Source organism: Trachymyrmex septentrionalis, unplaced genomic scaffold (genome assembly GCF_001594115.1).
Source record: "Trachymyrmex septentrionalis isolate Tsep2-gDNA-1 unplaced genomic scaffold, Tsep1.0 scaffold9, whole genome shotgun sequence".
NCBI classification, from domain to species: domain Eukaryota; kingdom Metazoa; phylum Arthropoda; class Insecta; order Hymenoptera; family Formicidae; genus Trachymyrmex; species Trachymyrmex septentrionalis.
Window position 1 is genome coordinate 1,727,419 of NW_017306091.1, and position 18,396 is coordinate 1,745,814.

General features: G+C 42.4%; 1 protein-coding gene across 1 annotated transcript in view; it reads right to left on the reverse strand.

Annotated features, from left to right (window-relative positions):
* The window catches only part of LOC108755641 (cadherin-related tumor suppressor), a 108,669-nt gene extending 90,849 nt beyond the window's left edge, over positions 1-17,820 (reverse strand). Inside the window, exon 1 of the mRNA XM_018498756.1 lies at positions 12,586-17,820. Coding sequence (XP_018354258.1) covers positions 12,586-17,793 — 5,208 coding nt within the window. The 5' untranslated portion in view covers positions 17,794-17,820. The remainder of the gene's footprint in view (positions 1-12,585) is intronic.
* Between the last annotated feature and the right edge of the window lie 576 nt (positions 17,821-18,396).

Consider the following 18,396-nt stretch of genomic DNA (forward strand, 5'->3'; position numbering starts at 1 on the left):
GCGCTTCTGAGCCAACTGCGATAAAAAGCGGAGGACCAGCCAAGTAGTATTTTACCGAGGACATAGTTCCCAGGAATGATCACTATGCGAAGGTCGCCTGATTATGAAAAGATACCGGCTTCGGGGAATCATTCTTTCCACCGCGCCGTTTAAGAGAGCATCCCCGGAATCGTTGTCATCGCGTACGAACCGGTGCGTTTCATCCATCCGTCGATCCGGCTGGGGTAATTAAAGTCGATTTAGCAAAATCGCGACGATGTGACGACGACAGACAACTGTAACGAACTGGAACTGAAACGGACGTGAGGGTGAATTAATTGATCGGAACGATGTTTCCGTTTATCGCTACGGAACTCTGTTCTTAATTCCGGCGTTATAGTCACGATTATGTATAAATTTTTACCTAATTTTGTTCAGAGTTTGACAAGATTCTCTATTAAGTGTCAATTAATTTCTGACTATGTGTTTTCAAATGTGAATTAATCCATTTCCGTGGTTAATTTTAAAGTCTATATTAACATAATACTTACGTTAGTAAATAATAAAAATTAAATTTAATACACTTTTAATTAAATTAATGACGTACTGTGCAAGAGCAGTGGCGATTTGTAGAAATGATTAAAAATAACTCAAGTTGAGTATAATTCGACATTATAAACTTAATAGTGTGTACGAATCATTTTCTCGAAAAATAACTCATTTATTAGCCTCTACCGTAATTTTTTGCTGTACAGAGGAAAAAAGTACTTCCTTGCGCAAATAAATGGAGCTCAGCAAATGTACGTGGTTAAACGTTTCTGCAAAAATGTATCCTCTCGTCGCCGGAGGACTCATTTGCGAATTTTCAGGAAGAAAAAGGAAAGGCGAGATCGCCATCCAAATAACGTTTTGAAAAGCACAACAAGCTCTTAATTGAATAATGTCCGTAATCGAGAACTTTTTCGGCGATACGCGACCACCGACCACTCGGCCACGATTCCTTAAATCACATAAGGATACAGATGTAAGTCAGAACTGTTTCGCTTCAGATCGCCTTATTCCCTTGTAATCTGGCGGTTGCTCGTAAAAAACTTGTTCGCTGGTCATAGTGGCGTAATGAGTGATTCCCAAATTGGCTCGTAACGACGTCACCTCGTATCCTCAGAAATTTCGATCTTTCGGCACTTTTTAATTTAGAATTCTTCGAATCTCCGAATTTGCTCCTCATTCCTTTAAAATAGCTACCGATTCTGAGCACTAATCTTAGGAATACTTTGAAATTTTCAACGGATAAATTATCGGATTCCAGAAATTATCGATTTTGAGTGACCAAAAGTCGCATAGAATTTTGGATGTTTCAAATTTTAAAACGTTAATTTGAAACCTTAAAACTCTGAACTTCGGATTTAAAAATTCTAGACTTTAAAACTTCCTTGAATGGTTAATCTTCAGCTTTTCAACGTATACCAATTGAATGATCTTTTCCACAAAATGAACCCAATCATTCACAAGACTGCACGAGTCCTGACTCAAGACATTTTCGCTGAAGGTGTAGAAATCGATAGTGAATGGGCTTTAGCTGCGAAATCTAGCACCGTACAAACCGGGATTAAGGACTGTCCTCTTGTTAGAAAATATCCGATACCTGGACCATCGATACAAAATCTGTGTCCGTACAATAATGGGTGCGTTCGTATCAAATCTCCGATCGAGATGGACAAGCAGGTAGAAATTACGAACACAATGAATACAGGGAAACAGCCACGGAATTAACTACGAAAAGACGCAGTCACGAAAAAAGAGATTGTATCGAAAATTCGTGAATTGGAAGTGTAGCTCCAGACGTCGTAAATCATTCTTTCATATTCGCTGAAAAATAAAATCTCTCGAGACACAACTATCTACCGCCGTACTGTAAAAAATAGGTGCGTTTTAAAAAGAACATGTATTCCATTTTGGTTGAATCAGATATTCTATCAGAGATTATCTCGACATTATCATGATATTGCAAGAATTTTTATTTATTAATATTTTATTCTGGCAATAATGCTTACTTAAGGAAATAAATAACATTATCTTCTATTATTATATGTTATATTTATATACAATAATAAATAATATATCCAATAAATGATAAATAAGTAAGAGATTTTTAATAACGCTATCAATGTCGTTTATCCAACAAACTGATAAATTAATCCAATTACATTGCGATATCACAGCTAATCACAAAACGGTCTATAAGGAAGCGACATTGGCTCTCTCCTTTCCCATCATTGACTCATTCAGCATTTTCTTTTTCCAATTTTTTTAACACAGTAAAAATTACCAATTTTTCTTTCTTAATTCGAACGTAAATATCGTACTGGATACTACAGGACCTATTATAATTATTAACGTTGTAATACCGTACGCCGCGATAACAGCGATATTCTCGAATACCGGCGGAAACGATCACGTAGCATCCGGCATCGTGGCGCAGTGACATAGCCGGTACCGTTTTCGAATTAATTAAGGCACGCATTACTCGTCGATTTGGGATGTGCGCACGTAACGTCTGCGGCTTCCCTCATTAGCGTCTGGCAATAATCAGCCGACATGTCCGAGCTGTGTTGCTCGCGGTTATCCCGATATCGCTTCTTCTACTGCGCGTATATCTTCTCGATGCGGTGGTCGCGAGCGAAAGAGGAAAAGGGACAGCACGGCTTTTTGCGAGCCGCGCGAATTTAAGGAGCGCAATCGAAAAATCTGTTTACGCGAAAGAAGAAGCGAGAAGAGCGCTCACCAATTAGACGCTACTCCACGCCGGCGAGGATTTCGTAAGAGGCGAACTCCGACGCGCCGCGCGGAATATGGAAATTAATTCCAGCGGAGAGATGCGAGAAACGGGCAAACGTGATTTGACAAATCTGACAGTTTCGCGCGCGGGAACAGCATTCCAAAACGGGGGAGATTAATATTCAAATATCTATCATATCGCACGCACGACTGTGACAGATGGGCACTTTGGATTTCATGTCGGGTTTGCGATTTGAATAATAGGGACCTGCAGCACGCGAAGCGTTCTTGTGAAACGCGTGATCCAACGTAGCATTACATGTAATAAATGTCAACAAATTATATAATATGCATTTAAATATCTTTTACCTTAGCCTAGAAACAATTTAGATTATTAGAATATTAGTTTCTCGTTCATCGTAATTTTCTATCATTTTTCATAAGACTACTTTCGTCGCTCAAAAGTTTCAGGCGTTTCAGCACGTCCTAATTTTTTGCTAACAATTCCATTTTTCATATATAAAATATAAAATTATGTGGAAGTATGATATACTCTCTTGTTTTTTATTACGAAAGTATTCAATACGAGAATTAAAAAGTAATTAGAAATGAAAATTATGAGTAAATTTCTTTAATAAACAAATATCAGATAATTAAAGAAATATTAATTTCAAATTTTTGTGTTGGACACTAATAAACATTTAAGAAAACATTACGTGAATAATATTCTCGCAGAAATTTAAGCATCAAATTACGCAAGTTTTTTACTAAGCACACACACACACACACATACACACACACACACACACACACACACACACACACACACACTTGAAAAACTTATCGACAGAATGCTAAGAATTTTGTTTTAATTATCCAAGAAGATTAGGCTTCGAAAAGTAAAATATCTAAAAAAAAAAATAAGTTCTGTTTTTAATTTTAATGAAAATATGTAACAAAAAATTAAGGAATATAATATATGCAAACTGTATTTATATTTTATTCTTTATATTACAAAATTTCCATAAACGGAAAATGTGTTGAAACTTTTAAACGACAAATGTATATTCTTTTCACGTAGAATAATCGCAACACCAAAATAAACGCAAAACTGATTTTTCTTTGTTTTTCGTATTTATATATAATTTCCATTTTTTATATATATATTATTTCTTTTTTTTTTTTTATACGTATCCATATGTTATTAATGAAAAATTATAAGTTACTACATGTATAGCAGCAAATATATAAATATTCCAATGACAGAAGAAAACAGAGAGAGAGAGAGAGAGAGAGAGAGATATTTATAAATGTAACACAATCGGCAAAGCATTCTCCATCGCCGGCCATAATCGTGGGATTCGTCAGATCACCGACGAATTAGTGAGGTGTCTCGCTTGTACCTTTGAGAGGTTGAGAGGCGCGGGTGAGTGTTTGCATCGAAGTGTCCAAGGGAGAGGAACAAGCAGGTAGAGATTATGGGCAATACAATGTACCGCGCGGTACCCGCGCGTTTTCAGATGAGCTGAGTGGCAGTAGAAGTGGTGGTCCTTTGAGGGAACCAGCGGGAGAAAAAGAGAAGGGTAGGGAGAAAAAGAGGAAGACAGAGATGGAGACAGAGAAAGAGAGCGAAAGATCTCAAGGAGATATTCCCTCGAACGATGGTCCGTGGAGAAACGGTATGCGGTTCTGGAATTTCGTCCTTTTTGTGCGCCCGGCGTGGCGGACGCCTCGTATGATTTCAATAGACGAATCTCGAAGTCGCTGTTGCGTCCCGCTGCGAGTACTTCCACGGCGACAATCCCGGCCCGATCCGGTCCGGCCCGGAGCGGGAATAATATTTCAGCCGTACGCGCCGTCGCGAAACCCGGCCGTCGAATCCGTCAAAAATGTCGGCCTTGAAAAATCTATCGACGTTAAGATCTGCATTCCCCAACGATCGAGTCCGGTATCACGAGGTATTAGGCCGTTGCCGATGCTGTATCATAGCTGCTCCGCCGCTCTCTAAAAAGGCAGCCAGTCTTTTTTTCTACGATGTACCCCGCACATAACACAAATTATTCCAGTAACTACGTTTCGGCAGTAACACAGGAACATTGCGATGTTGCAAAAAACTTCTATATATGTACGAGTTCCTCGCGTCGCGTCGCCGTGACTACATTTGCTCAACTGATATCATTTGAACATTCGCGAATATTTTCCCACGTATATCTAAAGGCGGCTCCGGACATGGCCAATGTATGCCTACATTAACAAGTACTGCATGCATATAACATACAATACTAGCCAATTAATCGTTCATTTTTAGTAGTAAAAGTAACGTAAGGTAATGTTAACAACATTATAGTACTTTTAATACTGAACATACCTAAGTGATTAATTGGTCAGTATTAATATTAAATTTCTATGAGAATCGATATTAATGGAACGTTCTGCGTTTTTATTTGTATTTATAAAATCTGTAACTTGTTTCTTAAACACGTGTACGTATTCCATCACACACACATTGAAAAATTTATTTATTATTTATTTCTTATTTTTTTCAAATCTCTCGTTCCGAATTTCCTAAAGTTTTCTGCAAATCGAGACAAATTCGAATTCGGCTTATCACTCCGGTGATAAGCGGCCGAGAAGCACGCTTCCACGCGCGCTACACTTCACGCCCTTCGATTTCTCTCCTTCCCTGGCCAGTCCAGTCCCGATTCTTTTTCTTGCTGTGCCCTTCTAAAGAAGACGTTGAAAAATGAGCGGGATGACGATTGTGATTACGAGCGGGCGAACAACAGCGCGACGAGACGGACGGACAGACGGACAGAGGGCGACGGCGGTGGTGGTGGTGGCGGCGGTGGATGATGATGATGAGCAAGAGTAGAAGATTAGCGTAGCATTAAAGATGCCATCTCTCCCGCGTTTCTTTCTTTATCCCAGCCGTCGTGAGTCGGATCGAGCGCAGCGTGCGCGCACTGTATAAATGTATCATCGGAAATTTCTTCGTTTTCTCTGTAATCCGCGTCATAAAACCCGCCGCTGGCCGTGGGTTCATTAACAGATAGATGACCGAACGCTGCTATTCTCTGTGCGGGACCGACAACGGAACAAGTAACGGCGATAAGAACTAGAATACTGGCGACGAAAGTAGACGGGAAGTCGTACAATCATACCACCGGCGAGCTCAAGTCTGTTTTTAAATTTCTTGAAGTTTCAGGGATGCGAGTCTACTAACTTAATATCCTTCTTTACATCCTTCTTCATAGAATACTTGAAGCTATTATGTAATAACGCTCATGAAACTTTAACATATGAAATTTAGCATTATACCTATATATTTATTAAAAGTAAAATATTTTTATTCTCGTAAGCTTTATATGAGCAAAAGTATCATCTAGGATGTATTTAAGGCTTCATTGATTGGCGGCATTAAATGAAAAGGCTATTCCCGACTTGTTAAAAATTTTACAAAAATACGCCTATTTAGAGTGAAACGATTTTAAAATCGCTTAAACAGTGTGAAAATGAAGTTTTAATTAAATCTTCCTCTTTTCCAAAAAATCACACGGTATAAGGACAGAAGTATAATAAAATATGTCTGTTCTAGCAGATGTTGAAAACCATCACTGACGAGAAATTAATAATAAATGACGATTCAACAGTACCGTGCGCTTTATCATTTACTTTTTGATCGTATACCGCGAGAAGGTCACACGTACTCAAATTAAAGTGGAGATGACGGATGATCGAGACATCAACTGGTTGAATCAGTAGCTGATGGTTTGCTAATACGTGAGAGGCGGCACCGAAAAGTCGCGACCGCGAGCAGATACAGATATGAGATCATATCTGAGTATAATTAATTACCAGTAAAAACGTCCTAAATAATTAAGTAGAAATTTCAAATTCGCGAACGCTTCTTTTTTTCCTCTTTCCTTTTTTTTTTTATAACAGACGTGCCGTATCTCTTGTTCATAATCGAATGATAGCAAGAAAGAGAAGAGAGAAAGGGAAAGAGATTGATTTTTTCCATCCGCGATCAGGATACAGAAATATTAAATGACGATCGTAATATTTAACTAACGAGCGAGATTTCGAGTCCAGTTAAACGTCGCATGCCACAAACGTCTGATTATATCTCGATATTGATACACAGTGATAAAGTGAATCGAGAGAGAGAGAGAGAGAGAGAGGAGAGAAACAGAGAGTTAGTTATACAGACAGATAGTTATCGTAAAAAATATAACGAACAAACGCGACCGATCAATTTTCCTGACAATGTTAACAAGACCTGGCTTTAGCAAAATATGTTTATCGAAATCTCTTTTTATTTTATACATCTTTTGTTCCTATAAAAAAGTAAAAGAAAACTAGGTTAATAATAAAAAGGGAGAAATATAAAAAGAAAAATGCGTCACTTATAAAATATTATTGAGGCATTGCTGAAGAATGCGTAGAAAAATTATCGAGAATCATTAAACCGATTTAAAAATTTCCTTGCTTGACATATAACATCATGTCGATAAAACTTTAATATATTGTATTTTATTTTAATCTCAATATCTCTCTCTCTCTCTCTCTCTCTCTCTCCCTCTCTCTCTCAACTTTATTTAATCGAGCTCAATTCGATCTCGCTTCTGTTTCCATCAGCAGCTTTCAATATAGAAGAAATTCTTAATTGAGACTTTTAAATCACGTGAACTGTCATTTTACATATGACATGAACTGTCATTTCATGAACAACAGTCGCACAGGGGTAGTTTATACCTTCGCATCGCTCTCGCGCAATGGAACGGATAACAAATAATCTGCAAACACGTTGAAGCGATCGCGTAACGGCCGCGCGAGACCGCGAAATAGAAAGAGTTAATTGCGGGGTTTAACGTGTTTAACCGTGCATTATTAATCACGACGGTCGACGTAATTATTGCCGGCTATTATTAGACGCTCCCGCTCTCGCGCGCGTACGTTAGCGCCGACATTATGTTCGTTCGTTCCGTCCCGTCTGTAGATAAATTTATCGGCTGGAAAAATGAGTATCACGCCTACATTTCGCGCGGAACCCACCCGTGGCTGGCGAGGACGGACGTGTGGGTTAGCAATTCGAATCTCACACCTTCGTGACATACGTTAACATCACGTTTTCGCAGACACTTCCTTAAATTAAATGACGTGCCACTTACTTCTTGTCGACGTTCTCGTTCGAGCACAAAACGCGAGAACAAACGCGCGATAGTACACGTCGTGACTTCAACTAACTTCCTAATTGATTCTAAACTAATATGACTGTATATGACACATCGTGATTGTCTAACGGTTTCAAGAAGTTATCAAAAAATAACGATGTTATTTTTCTTTTTGTAAACATTTTGGAAACCCTCGTACATAGGTAGTCTCACACTGCAGGTTCTTTGGTCAATTCATTTGTTCAACAAGAATATCTAAATAATAATAATTTTTAAATAATATTGAAGAGAGATAAAAGAATATACGATATAACTTTAGGATAGAAAAAAACAATAACAATATAATACTCGACGGAATTTAAGTTCATTTCAAATGGCTTTTTTATCCATTCATGGAACTTTAATTTGCGACTTATTTTTAAGGATGCAACAAGGTTAAACGTGTAAAATGAAGACAAAGGGGTAAAAATAGTTACTAAATTGGCGAGAGAGAGAGATTAGAAGAACATCTGGTAGAATTCCGGAACACCCTATATATTTAATGGATCTCGAAGTCGAGTATCCAGCGTGAGCAGAAAATTATTGCGTTACAGGGGACTCGAGGCACGAACGCTGAACACACGTGCGTTGAAGTCATCGGCGCAGCGGCATCGCGGGATATATACTTCGCCGTACGTCTCTGGACCCAGACGCGAACCCCATTGCGCGATAATTGAAGTCACGCTTCGTGGGAAGCGCGGCCTTCGCAGATAGAAATGCCGTCGCACAAAGGGTTAGACAAAGGGCGTTGCTTGAGTGTTTCGTCGGTATGACTCCGTATGCCGCCTTCACAACCCCGCCGTGATCTTCGGGGACCGGACAAAAAGCTGTCGACGTGAACGAAGCCCGATGATGCCGTCCGTGCGACGAAAAAGAGGACAGTTTTGGCCCGTAAGAGAGCGCGGGGGAGAAGTAGCCCGAGAGAGGGAGCCGGGCCCTTGGACGGCCCCGAGGAGGCCACGAAGACGGTGGACGATGCGCGAGGCCAGAAAAGAACGAGCCCCGAAAGCGGGACAAAAACGTCCGAACTGCAGAGTCGGCGATTCCCGAAGAGTCGTGGATCCCATAGCGAATGATGAAGGTGGAAGGAGAAAAAGATACATCGAGAGGAAAGGAAGAGAAATAGAGACAGAAGAAGAAAGAGAGATGCTATTTGTTACATTATTACATATACTGAGACCGAGTTTTTAGAAGCATTGGAATCATAATTCATACAAATAATCAGTAATATTAAAGAGATGTTTTTTATTAATACAAATTGCTAAAATAATATCATGTTTCGAGAAAAAAAGTTTTTATCGAAAATTCAATTTTTTATTGATTTTCATAAATCAGTAATTGCTATATATAGGTGTGTTAGTTTGTTTTATTTATGATTTGATTTGAGTGGAACGAAATCTGAAAGACATCTTTTCAATTGCGGTTAAAAATATAATCTCAAACTGGAACTTTTGGTGCCTATTTAAAGGGAATTCGTAGAAAATATTGGTAATTCTTTATATTTATTCAATTTTTCTGCAGCTCACCTCTACAAACTTTTTTCGAGCTAAGAGAAACCAACTCTTTGTTTGTTACCTTGACAGGAACATCAATTGGAACTTCGCCATAATAGCAAAAGGTGGTACATGAAGTACAATATAAAAGAATCATGTTTCTCGAAAGCAACATTACCAAATAAAAGATTAAATTTAAGAAGAAGAGAGATATAAACGTGTAGACGAAGACGAAGAGAAGCCAAGGGCGACGGTAGGCGGCTTGAAAGAAATGGGGGGAGGAGAGGGAAGGACAGAGGAAAGGATCTTCAGAAATAAAGCGGCGTTGACGCACACCGGGGGTAGAGATGGGACCGACTGTGCGCTTCTCAGCGGTCCTAAGGCCCTGGCGCTCGCGCGAGCGCAAAGGTAAGGGCTGCGCTCGCTCATCCGAGATCAAGTTTTTCTCAAGTCTTCGAACTACCAGGAGAGAGAGAGAGAGAGAGAGAGAGAGAGAGAGAGAGAGAGAGAGAGAGGCCTGAACTCGAATCCGAGTTGATTTCCTGGCACGCGGTTCATCTTGTCGTTTATTCCTCTCCCGCTCTCTCTTTCGCTTTCTCTTTCTCTCCCGTTACATTACAACCGTCTCTTCTTCCTCGTCTCTCGCCATCCACCGTTTCTCTGCCCTCCAATCCCAAGATGTGGCAGGAGCGCGAATGGAATATCGGTACCACGTGAATATCAATTTCGAAAGATTTCCGATTTTCTAGGTAATCCCTTACACAAAGTAAAACAGAATAGAATAGTTTTGCTTGCGGTTAATCCTTAAGTCCACGACTTCCCCCAAATCCAGATTTGCGAAAATTTAAATAGCAGAAGAATAGAGATCAATAAATTTAAATTAAATGTTGTAAGGAGAAGATTTAATCAAAGTTTCAAAGATCCCTCTTCAAGATTTAAGGATAAAGAATTCATTACAAAATATGTTAAAAATCATTTAATTGATGCACGATAAAAGAGGTACCTTAATAAATTTCTATGATGAACTGATAGATTGAGAGAAAAATGTAATTTTATTTTAATATATTATTTAAGATGTTAAATAAAAATTTTAATTTTTATCATTAAAATTATTTTAAAAAACGAGATACACAGTTCTGCCATTCAGCTGCTTCCCTCAAAGTATTAATACCTCGACAACTTCACTAAAGAATAGCCAAATTGCTTTAAAATTCTATCACTATAAAGACAAGATTGCAAATTGTGAGACACCCTGTACAACTGCAGAGTAAAAAAGCTCGAATTAATTAGGATATGCTTCGTTCTAATAAAACGAGACCAGACGGCGACGGTGGTAACGGTGGCGCGGTGTGGTGCTTTCGTATAAATTTGAAACGCGCCCTGTAATTTGAGAAAACGTCCCGGGTCCTAAGCCCTATTTATGCAGCACTGAACCGGCTGTAAACCGTTCGTATTCACGATCCCCTTCCTCCACCTTGTCCACTCCTTCTCTTCTTTCTTCGCTTCCTTCTCTACCTCCTCTTTCTCTCGCTATCGAGAGGAGCACGTCCTTTTCCCCGTGCGCGTGTTGTCCTTCCATCCATCGTTTCTCATCTCCAAAGATTTTTCTTTTCCCTACTCCCTTCATCACTTCTCTCTTTCTCTCTCTTCCCCCCCTCCCCTTCCCCCCCCCCTCTCTCTCTCTCTCTCTCTCTCTCTCATTCCTTTTATCTCTCTGTGTATCACTCTATCGTCGTCTTTAATTGCATTAAGAGTATTGTTACGTAACACAATTCTCAGTCAGTCGAATTATCGCTTGTCTGGTGAAAGACACGCGGCGCACATACGTTGCCGCTCTAATTATTATGTCATCGAGAGTGAGAAGCAGAAATTAATGAACACGGAAATAGTGTCAAAAGAAAAGATGAATAGAGATAAGGTTTAACAGTGAAATGAATCTCGCTCCCAAAAGTTGTAATTTTTTCAATAATAATATGAAAGCTCTTGTAATTATTAATTATTAACTTCTATCCTTGAGTGTGATATATGGATCAAAATTTATTAGTTATTTTTGTTATCACAAATTTCTCCCTATTGTCTACTCTTTCTATACGAATCAGAGCTTAAAGAAAACTGCACCTCAAAAATTAAATTATAAATTATTATTACTTTTTTTTATAAGATAATTAAATAAGAAATTATATAACAAATAAAGAATTTTTAAATAAATATTAAAAGTCGGCATATATAATTGATAATTGTAATACTTATGTTTCTCGTCAATAATATCAATATTTAAGGAAATGGATTTTAGCAACTTGTTCAGAAATTACACGTGTCCGCATACACATCCGATTTAATAAAGTTCCCTTCCATGTCTGATACATTAATATCTCTTCTGAATAATTAATCATCAACCGTAAAATTATTGTCTGTATTTCACAAATCAGCTTACTGTACATTTAATTGAAACGGTAACGAAAGTACATGAAATAGAAAAACTGAATCTCAGAGAGCTTATATACATATCCTCGAATCCATGCGGCATTCTCATTAAAAGTGAGAATTAATTTATTAATACTTTATTCTTTTGAATGCGAATCTTTCGCGAAGAAGCAATAAAAATAATTACAATATAACTGCGATAATTTTTATTTCTTCTGCTTCTCCGGAAAATTCGAGTGCAATATATACACAAAAAGAAGAGACATATATTGCCATCCACACATATATATGTATACATGTGTGTGTATATTTTAATTAATCACATCATCACCTGCACAGCTTATAGAATGAAAATAAATGTACAAAAATTATCTATAAAATAAAACAGGTATCTCAATGATTTTAGCGCCAATCATATTGTCACACCCATCTCGCGCAATATCAGTTCAGCAATTATAATATCCCCGCGAAATCTCGTACCGCAAACGACAATCCTGACTCACCCGTTCGCTCACCCGCCTCGCGAGAAGAGGTCTTATCCAGCAATCGAGAAATTACATTACGCGGGGCGAGCGCGCGCGGGACAAGGAAGTGGTACGGCACACAAAAAGCACCGAATATCTTTCAGGAGCCGACGAAGGAAGCATCATTAATATCACCGGGACGATCAATCAAAAAGCCAAGCGGTACGGACTTACTTTGGTGGACGTCGTACTGGGCTTGGTGCCGCCGATGCCGATGGCGTACAGCTCCACCTCGTACCACTGGACGCCGGTCTCACGATCAAGTTGGGCCGCGGTGGACAGCACACCGGTCTTCGTGTCGATGTCGAATAGCCGATCAACTTGGGGCCCGTCGCCGGCGGTCACGTTCGTCACGTAATACTCGAGCTCGATATTGGATTGACGACTACACGCGCTCACGCGCAAGATACTCGTGCCGATCGGCTCGTTCTCATAAACGTTACCTTCAATCTGACCCTGATGCTCCCAAATCGGCTGATCGTCGCCGTCCTCGCCCGGCACGATCAAGGTCACGTAAGTCTCGGACGAACGACGCTCCGCCTGGACCGCCTCGTCCGTCGCTCGGACGCCTACTTGATATTTGAAGGAAGCTCGTTCGAAGAGACTACCTTTTGAGAATGATTGCGGAAGTTTCATAATGAGCTCACCGGTGTTACGATAAACCTCGAACATATTCGAATAGTTGACGCTAGAACGGAGTAATTCGTACGTCACCAGGCCGTTGGTGCTAGAGTCAAGATCGCGAGCTAGCAGTTGCATGACTTGAATATTCTCGGTCTGATGATAGTTGAAGTTGCCAGCGTTCAGAGGTGGTAACACTACTGCCGACATGCTAACGAAGATTGGCGCGTTGTCATTGATATCCTCGACAAACACAATCACTTGTTTCTCGGCAGACAATCGTGCGCTTGGTGGTTGTGCTTGATCGGTAGCGACCACCACCAGATTGAAAGTATCCACCTCTTCGCGATCAATTGGAAGCAATGTATGGATCACACCACTCGATGGATTGATACCGAAACGTCGCACCTGATCCTGCGGTTCCTGGCTAAGGATCGAGTAACTGACCACTCCGTTGTCGCCTGAATCTGGATCCTCGGCGGTAATGGTGACAATCGGTGTTCGCACGAGGATACCCTCGCGTATCTGACGTACTATTGCCGTGTTCGGAAACACCGGCGGATTGTCATTGGTGTCGATCACTTCGACGGTTAGGCTGGTGATCGAACTGAGCCGTGGGTGACCACCATCGCTGCACGTGATGTTAAGCGTGTAACGTATCTGCTCTTCGTAATCAAGTGGCTTTCTCAGATACAGAATACCGGTCAGCGGATCAATATAGAACGTGTCTCTCTTGTTACCGGCCGATATAGCGAATGTCAACTCGCTGTTGGATCCAAGATCGTTGTCGGTGGCCTTGAAACGCAACAATTCGGTGTTGATTGGCATAGTTTCCAGCACAGAAATCCTCGACTTGTTGTCGACGAAGAACGGCACGTTATCGTTCTCGTCGAGCACTTCGATATGAACAGTCGCGCTAGATGACAATCGTGTCTCCAAACCAGCATCGTGTGCCACAACAGTCAGCACGTACGTATCAGATATTTCACGATCAAGCTCCTTCATCAGCGAGATCTGTCCAGTAGCCTCATCTATCATGAAATGGCCATGCTGATTGCCGTCCTCCAACGAATAGAACACATCTCCATTCAAGCCCTCGTCCGCGTCGGTCGTGTAGACTCTTAGCAACTGCGTACCAATCGCGGCACCTTCGCTCACCTGTACCCGATAAGGTAGACGTTGAAACTGTGGGACATTGTCGTTAATATCGGTGATATATATGGTGACCTTGACGCGGTCACGCAAGCGATTAATGCCATTGTCTATAACAGTGGCTTCCAAATTGATATAGTTGCTGCCAGTATTGGTTACTAAGAGTTCACGATCGAATACGTGCTCCGATCTGATGAAACCATTCCTTGGATCGACCACGAAATCATTCTGAATGAGCGGGAGCAAAAATATGAGATCAGCGTTACGACCAACGTCGCGATCAGTAGCCAGCAGCTTACCGACGAAGGTGTCAGGCGGCTCGTTCTCGCGTAGATGAAAACTGAAACTGCTATTAGTAAACTCGGGTGCGTTGTCGTTCTCATCAATCACATGTACCACCACCGGGACCACGGAGCTCCGTGATGGGCTACCCTGATCAGATGCAGTAACCTCGAGCGCGTAATAGTCTCGTTCCTCGCGATCAAGCTCATTTTTCACATACAACTGACCATCCGGGAAAATGCCGAAGCGGCCCTCCGCATTGCCATCGGTAATTCTGTATAATATCCTTCCGTTGTTGCCGAGATCTGCGTCTTGAGCTATTAGCGAAAAGAAACGCTCGTTGACTGGCGTGGATTCCGATAGTGAAGTCTCATAGCTGCTCAATCGGAAAACTGGTGTGTGATCGTTGACATCTTCAATCGTGACTCGAACTTGATACTGAGCGGACAGTGGTTGTCTGCCGGAATCAGTCGCCGTCACTTCTAGTTGAAGGGTTGTACCAGGCGGTGCACGAATTGGTTTATGCAGATAGATAATGCCAGAGTTCTCGGCGACTCTGAACTGTCCGTCTGGATTATGTGTCAACGAATAAACAATCCTGGAATTGGTGCCGATGTCGCGATCTCTGGCCCGGGCAAGGCACACTTCCTGTCCCACCGCCGCATTTTCCTGCATAACCTCGTCGCCCCACTCACCCCTGGGAAATCTCGGAGGATTGTCATTAACATCCTGCACTGTAATGTTAACGATTGTTTGGCCGTACGCGAGATTGGTACGCGCTGACAGTTGCAGACTGTAATAAGCGACACGCTCGCGATCCAGGCAGCCAGTGGTGCTGATGACGCCAGTATTCTCATCAATTCTAAAGTTACCCTTAGGATCACCAAATACTATAGCATAGCTCACTTTACCCATATTGCCGTATTGCGGAACGTGTACCGAGCCAATTTCCCGATTACCAGATGTAACGTAATCGCAATCGCCATGATCTTCAAGAACGCGAAACTCATAGCCGTTGTAAGTATCGAACTCGAGGTGCTCCAGATCTTCCTCGCGTATAATTTCTACTACGGCATTCCTGGCTGCCACTTGATTGTCGATGTCCTTCGCTGAGATTATTAACTCATAAAGAGTCTTGTGTGCAGCCCGTAGAGAACCTTGCAGGACAATTTCACCGGTTCTCTCCTCCACCACGAAGAGACCCTCGCCGCCGGATTCCAGAGTGTATTTCACCTGAGCATTCTCCCGAGCATCCGCGTCAGTCGCCGTCACTTTACCTATCGTCGTACCTGCTGAAATATCTTTGGAGATGGACATTAGATATTTCCAAGGATAAAAGATTGGCGAATTATCATTGACATCCTGTAATATCAGTACTACGGTAGCAGTCGAAGATTGTACTGGCGTACCTTGATCTTTTGCTATCACTAGAAGTCTGTACTCTGCTATAGTTTCTCGGTCCAGAGCGGTCATGGTTGTCAACTGTCCGGTCAGAGCATCCAGAGCAAAAGTCTTGGAATAATCACGCAAAACACTAGAATGAAAGCTGTACGCGACGCTACCATTCGTACCTTGATCGTTATCAACAGCTGTCAGAGTAGCTATTAGACTATAGGGCGCCGTGTTCTCCGACAACTCGATTTCGATGACGTCTTTGGGAAAGCGTGGTACTTCATCGTTCTCGTCGAGGATCGTTATTTTGAGATGCGTGGACGCGTATTTAGTATTCGGACCACCATCTCGTGCCGATACGTGTAACTCGATGCTACCTTGTACTTCACGGTCCAAAGTAGCCACAGTGGTGACCAAACCGGTGTCACTATCGATGGCAAACCAATTCTGCTCATTACCCGAACCGAACTCGTAATAAATTCGCGCGTTCAGCCCAGAATCCGCGTCCGTAGCCGAAATACTAGCGACGAAACTGCCAATCGGTGCAAATTCCGATAGCACCGCCGAGTACTCACTTTGTTGAAACACCGGCTCGTGATCGTTGACGTCATTCACGTGTATTACGAGATAGGCCGTAGCAGATCTGGGCGGCGTGCCCTTATCGGTAGCAACTACTGTGAGATTATACTTGGGGATCTCCTCACGGTCCAATCGGCCGTCGACTCGCACGATGTCGAAACTCTCTGTAACCTCGAGCCGAAAGTGACCCAACTCATTACCAGCACGTATCTCCACGCTAGTCTCGCCGTTCAAACCCTCGTCATCATCGATCACCGCTACCGCCGCGACGATCGAGTCCTTGGCGGTGTTCTCGTCGACGGTAGCAAAACCCGCATTTTGTGGAAAGTAATTGAATTTGATCACAGGATCGTGATCGTTAGCGTCTAATAGATTTACCGTCACGTAAGTACGACCGTCTTGCTTAGGCACACCGTGATCGCGAGCGAAGACTGTGATAACGCAACTCTTAGGGCAACCACCACCTGGACGTGCCACCGTGCAATGTTGTTGAGGACATTTTAACGGCTCGGCTGTCGTGATCATGCCAGTTTCTGGATCAATTGTGAACTTGCGCTCATTGTCCGGCAGATAATACGTCAGCTTAGAATTGTCTTCTGAATCTTTGTCGGTGGCGTGCACCGTCAACACCTTGGTGCCGACTGGTGCGCTTTCGTTCAACGCTATCACATAGTCGCTCTGTGAAAACACAGGCGGATTATCATTCACATCCAACACCGTCACGTTCACCAGCAGATAACCCAGTCGCGGTGGTCGGCCGCGGTCGCGTGCACAGATGTTGAGCGAATAGAATTCCACCTGTTCACGGTCCAACTTGCCAGTAGTCTCGAGGTGCAGGTATGACGTTTCACCTGGATTCCCAGTAACTTTCAGACGAAACTTGTTATCCGTATTACCGTCCACAATAAAATAATCGTCCAACACACCGTTCTCTGGTGTATCTCGATCAGTCGCAGCGTCCAACAATAGCTTGGTACCGGCGACAGCCGATTCCGAGAAGCTAACCGCGATGCTAGGCTCTGGAAATTCTGGATTATTGTCGTTGATATCAAGAACCAAAATTCGCACTTCGATCGGATAGGTCGGTTGACTCGAGAGCACAACTAAATCAAACCGATCACTGCTGAGAGCTTCGCGATCGAGAACCATGGCCGTCCTTATCTTGCCAGTCTCTGGATCGAGTACAAATTCCTGAGGTGGCTCATTGAACCTGTAAGTGAAGTCAGGCTTCACCGGTATCGTGCCGACTATGGTACCCTTGGGTTCGCCCTCTCTAATCTCGAGTTGGACCCGCGTGTCAACCGCTCTACTCTGCATCGCCAGACCCATCGCCGCGGTATTATCCTGCGGCAACATTGGTGACCTTCGTGGCACTAACCGCGTGACCCTTTGAGGTAGGTTACGCAAAGTAAGGTAGTCATTAGACACGGCCACTGCCACCGTCGCCGTCGCCGCCACGTCCTGGCCGACGACCTGGCCGCCATTATGGTTCACCACCAACAGTAGTCCCAGAAAAAGGGTCAGGATCATCGATCCCCTTATGATCATCTCTTCTGTCTCGCCGCGACACGCCCACCTGCCTTAGCCAAATCTCGGCTTACGGTGACTCGTCGTAGGCGTAAAATCGCGCGCTCCGATTACGCACTACCTGTCGTTCTTCTTCTTCATGGCTGTGGCCGGCGATAATCCTGTCGTCTTCCGCGTCTACGTACCGGTGCATTGCACGTACCACGACATTCCTCCAAGGACGGAGATTAATCGCGCGCGACGACGTGAACCGCCATCCTCTGTCCGGCGATGCGTCGCATTTTTTCCCCACCTGGATCAGAGTCCCGATTTAAACTCGGAGCTGGTGGGTGCTTTCTTTTCCGTCTTTCTTCCTCTCCTCTGTATCCGTTTCTTTCTCTTTCTCTCTTTCTTTCTCTTTCACACACTTTCTTTCCTTTTATATATATATAT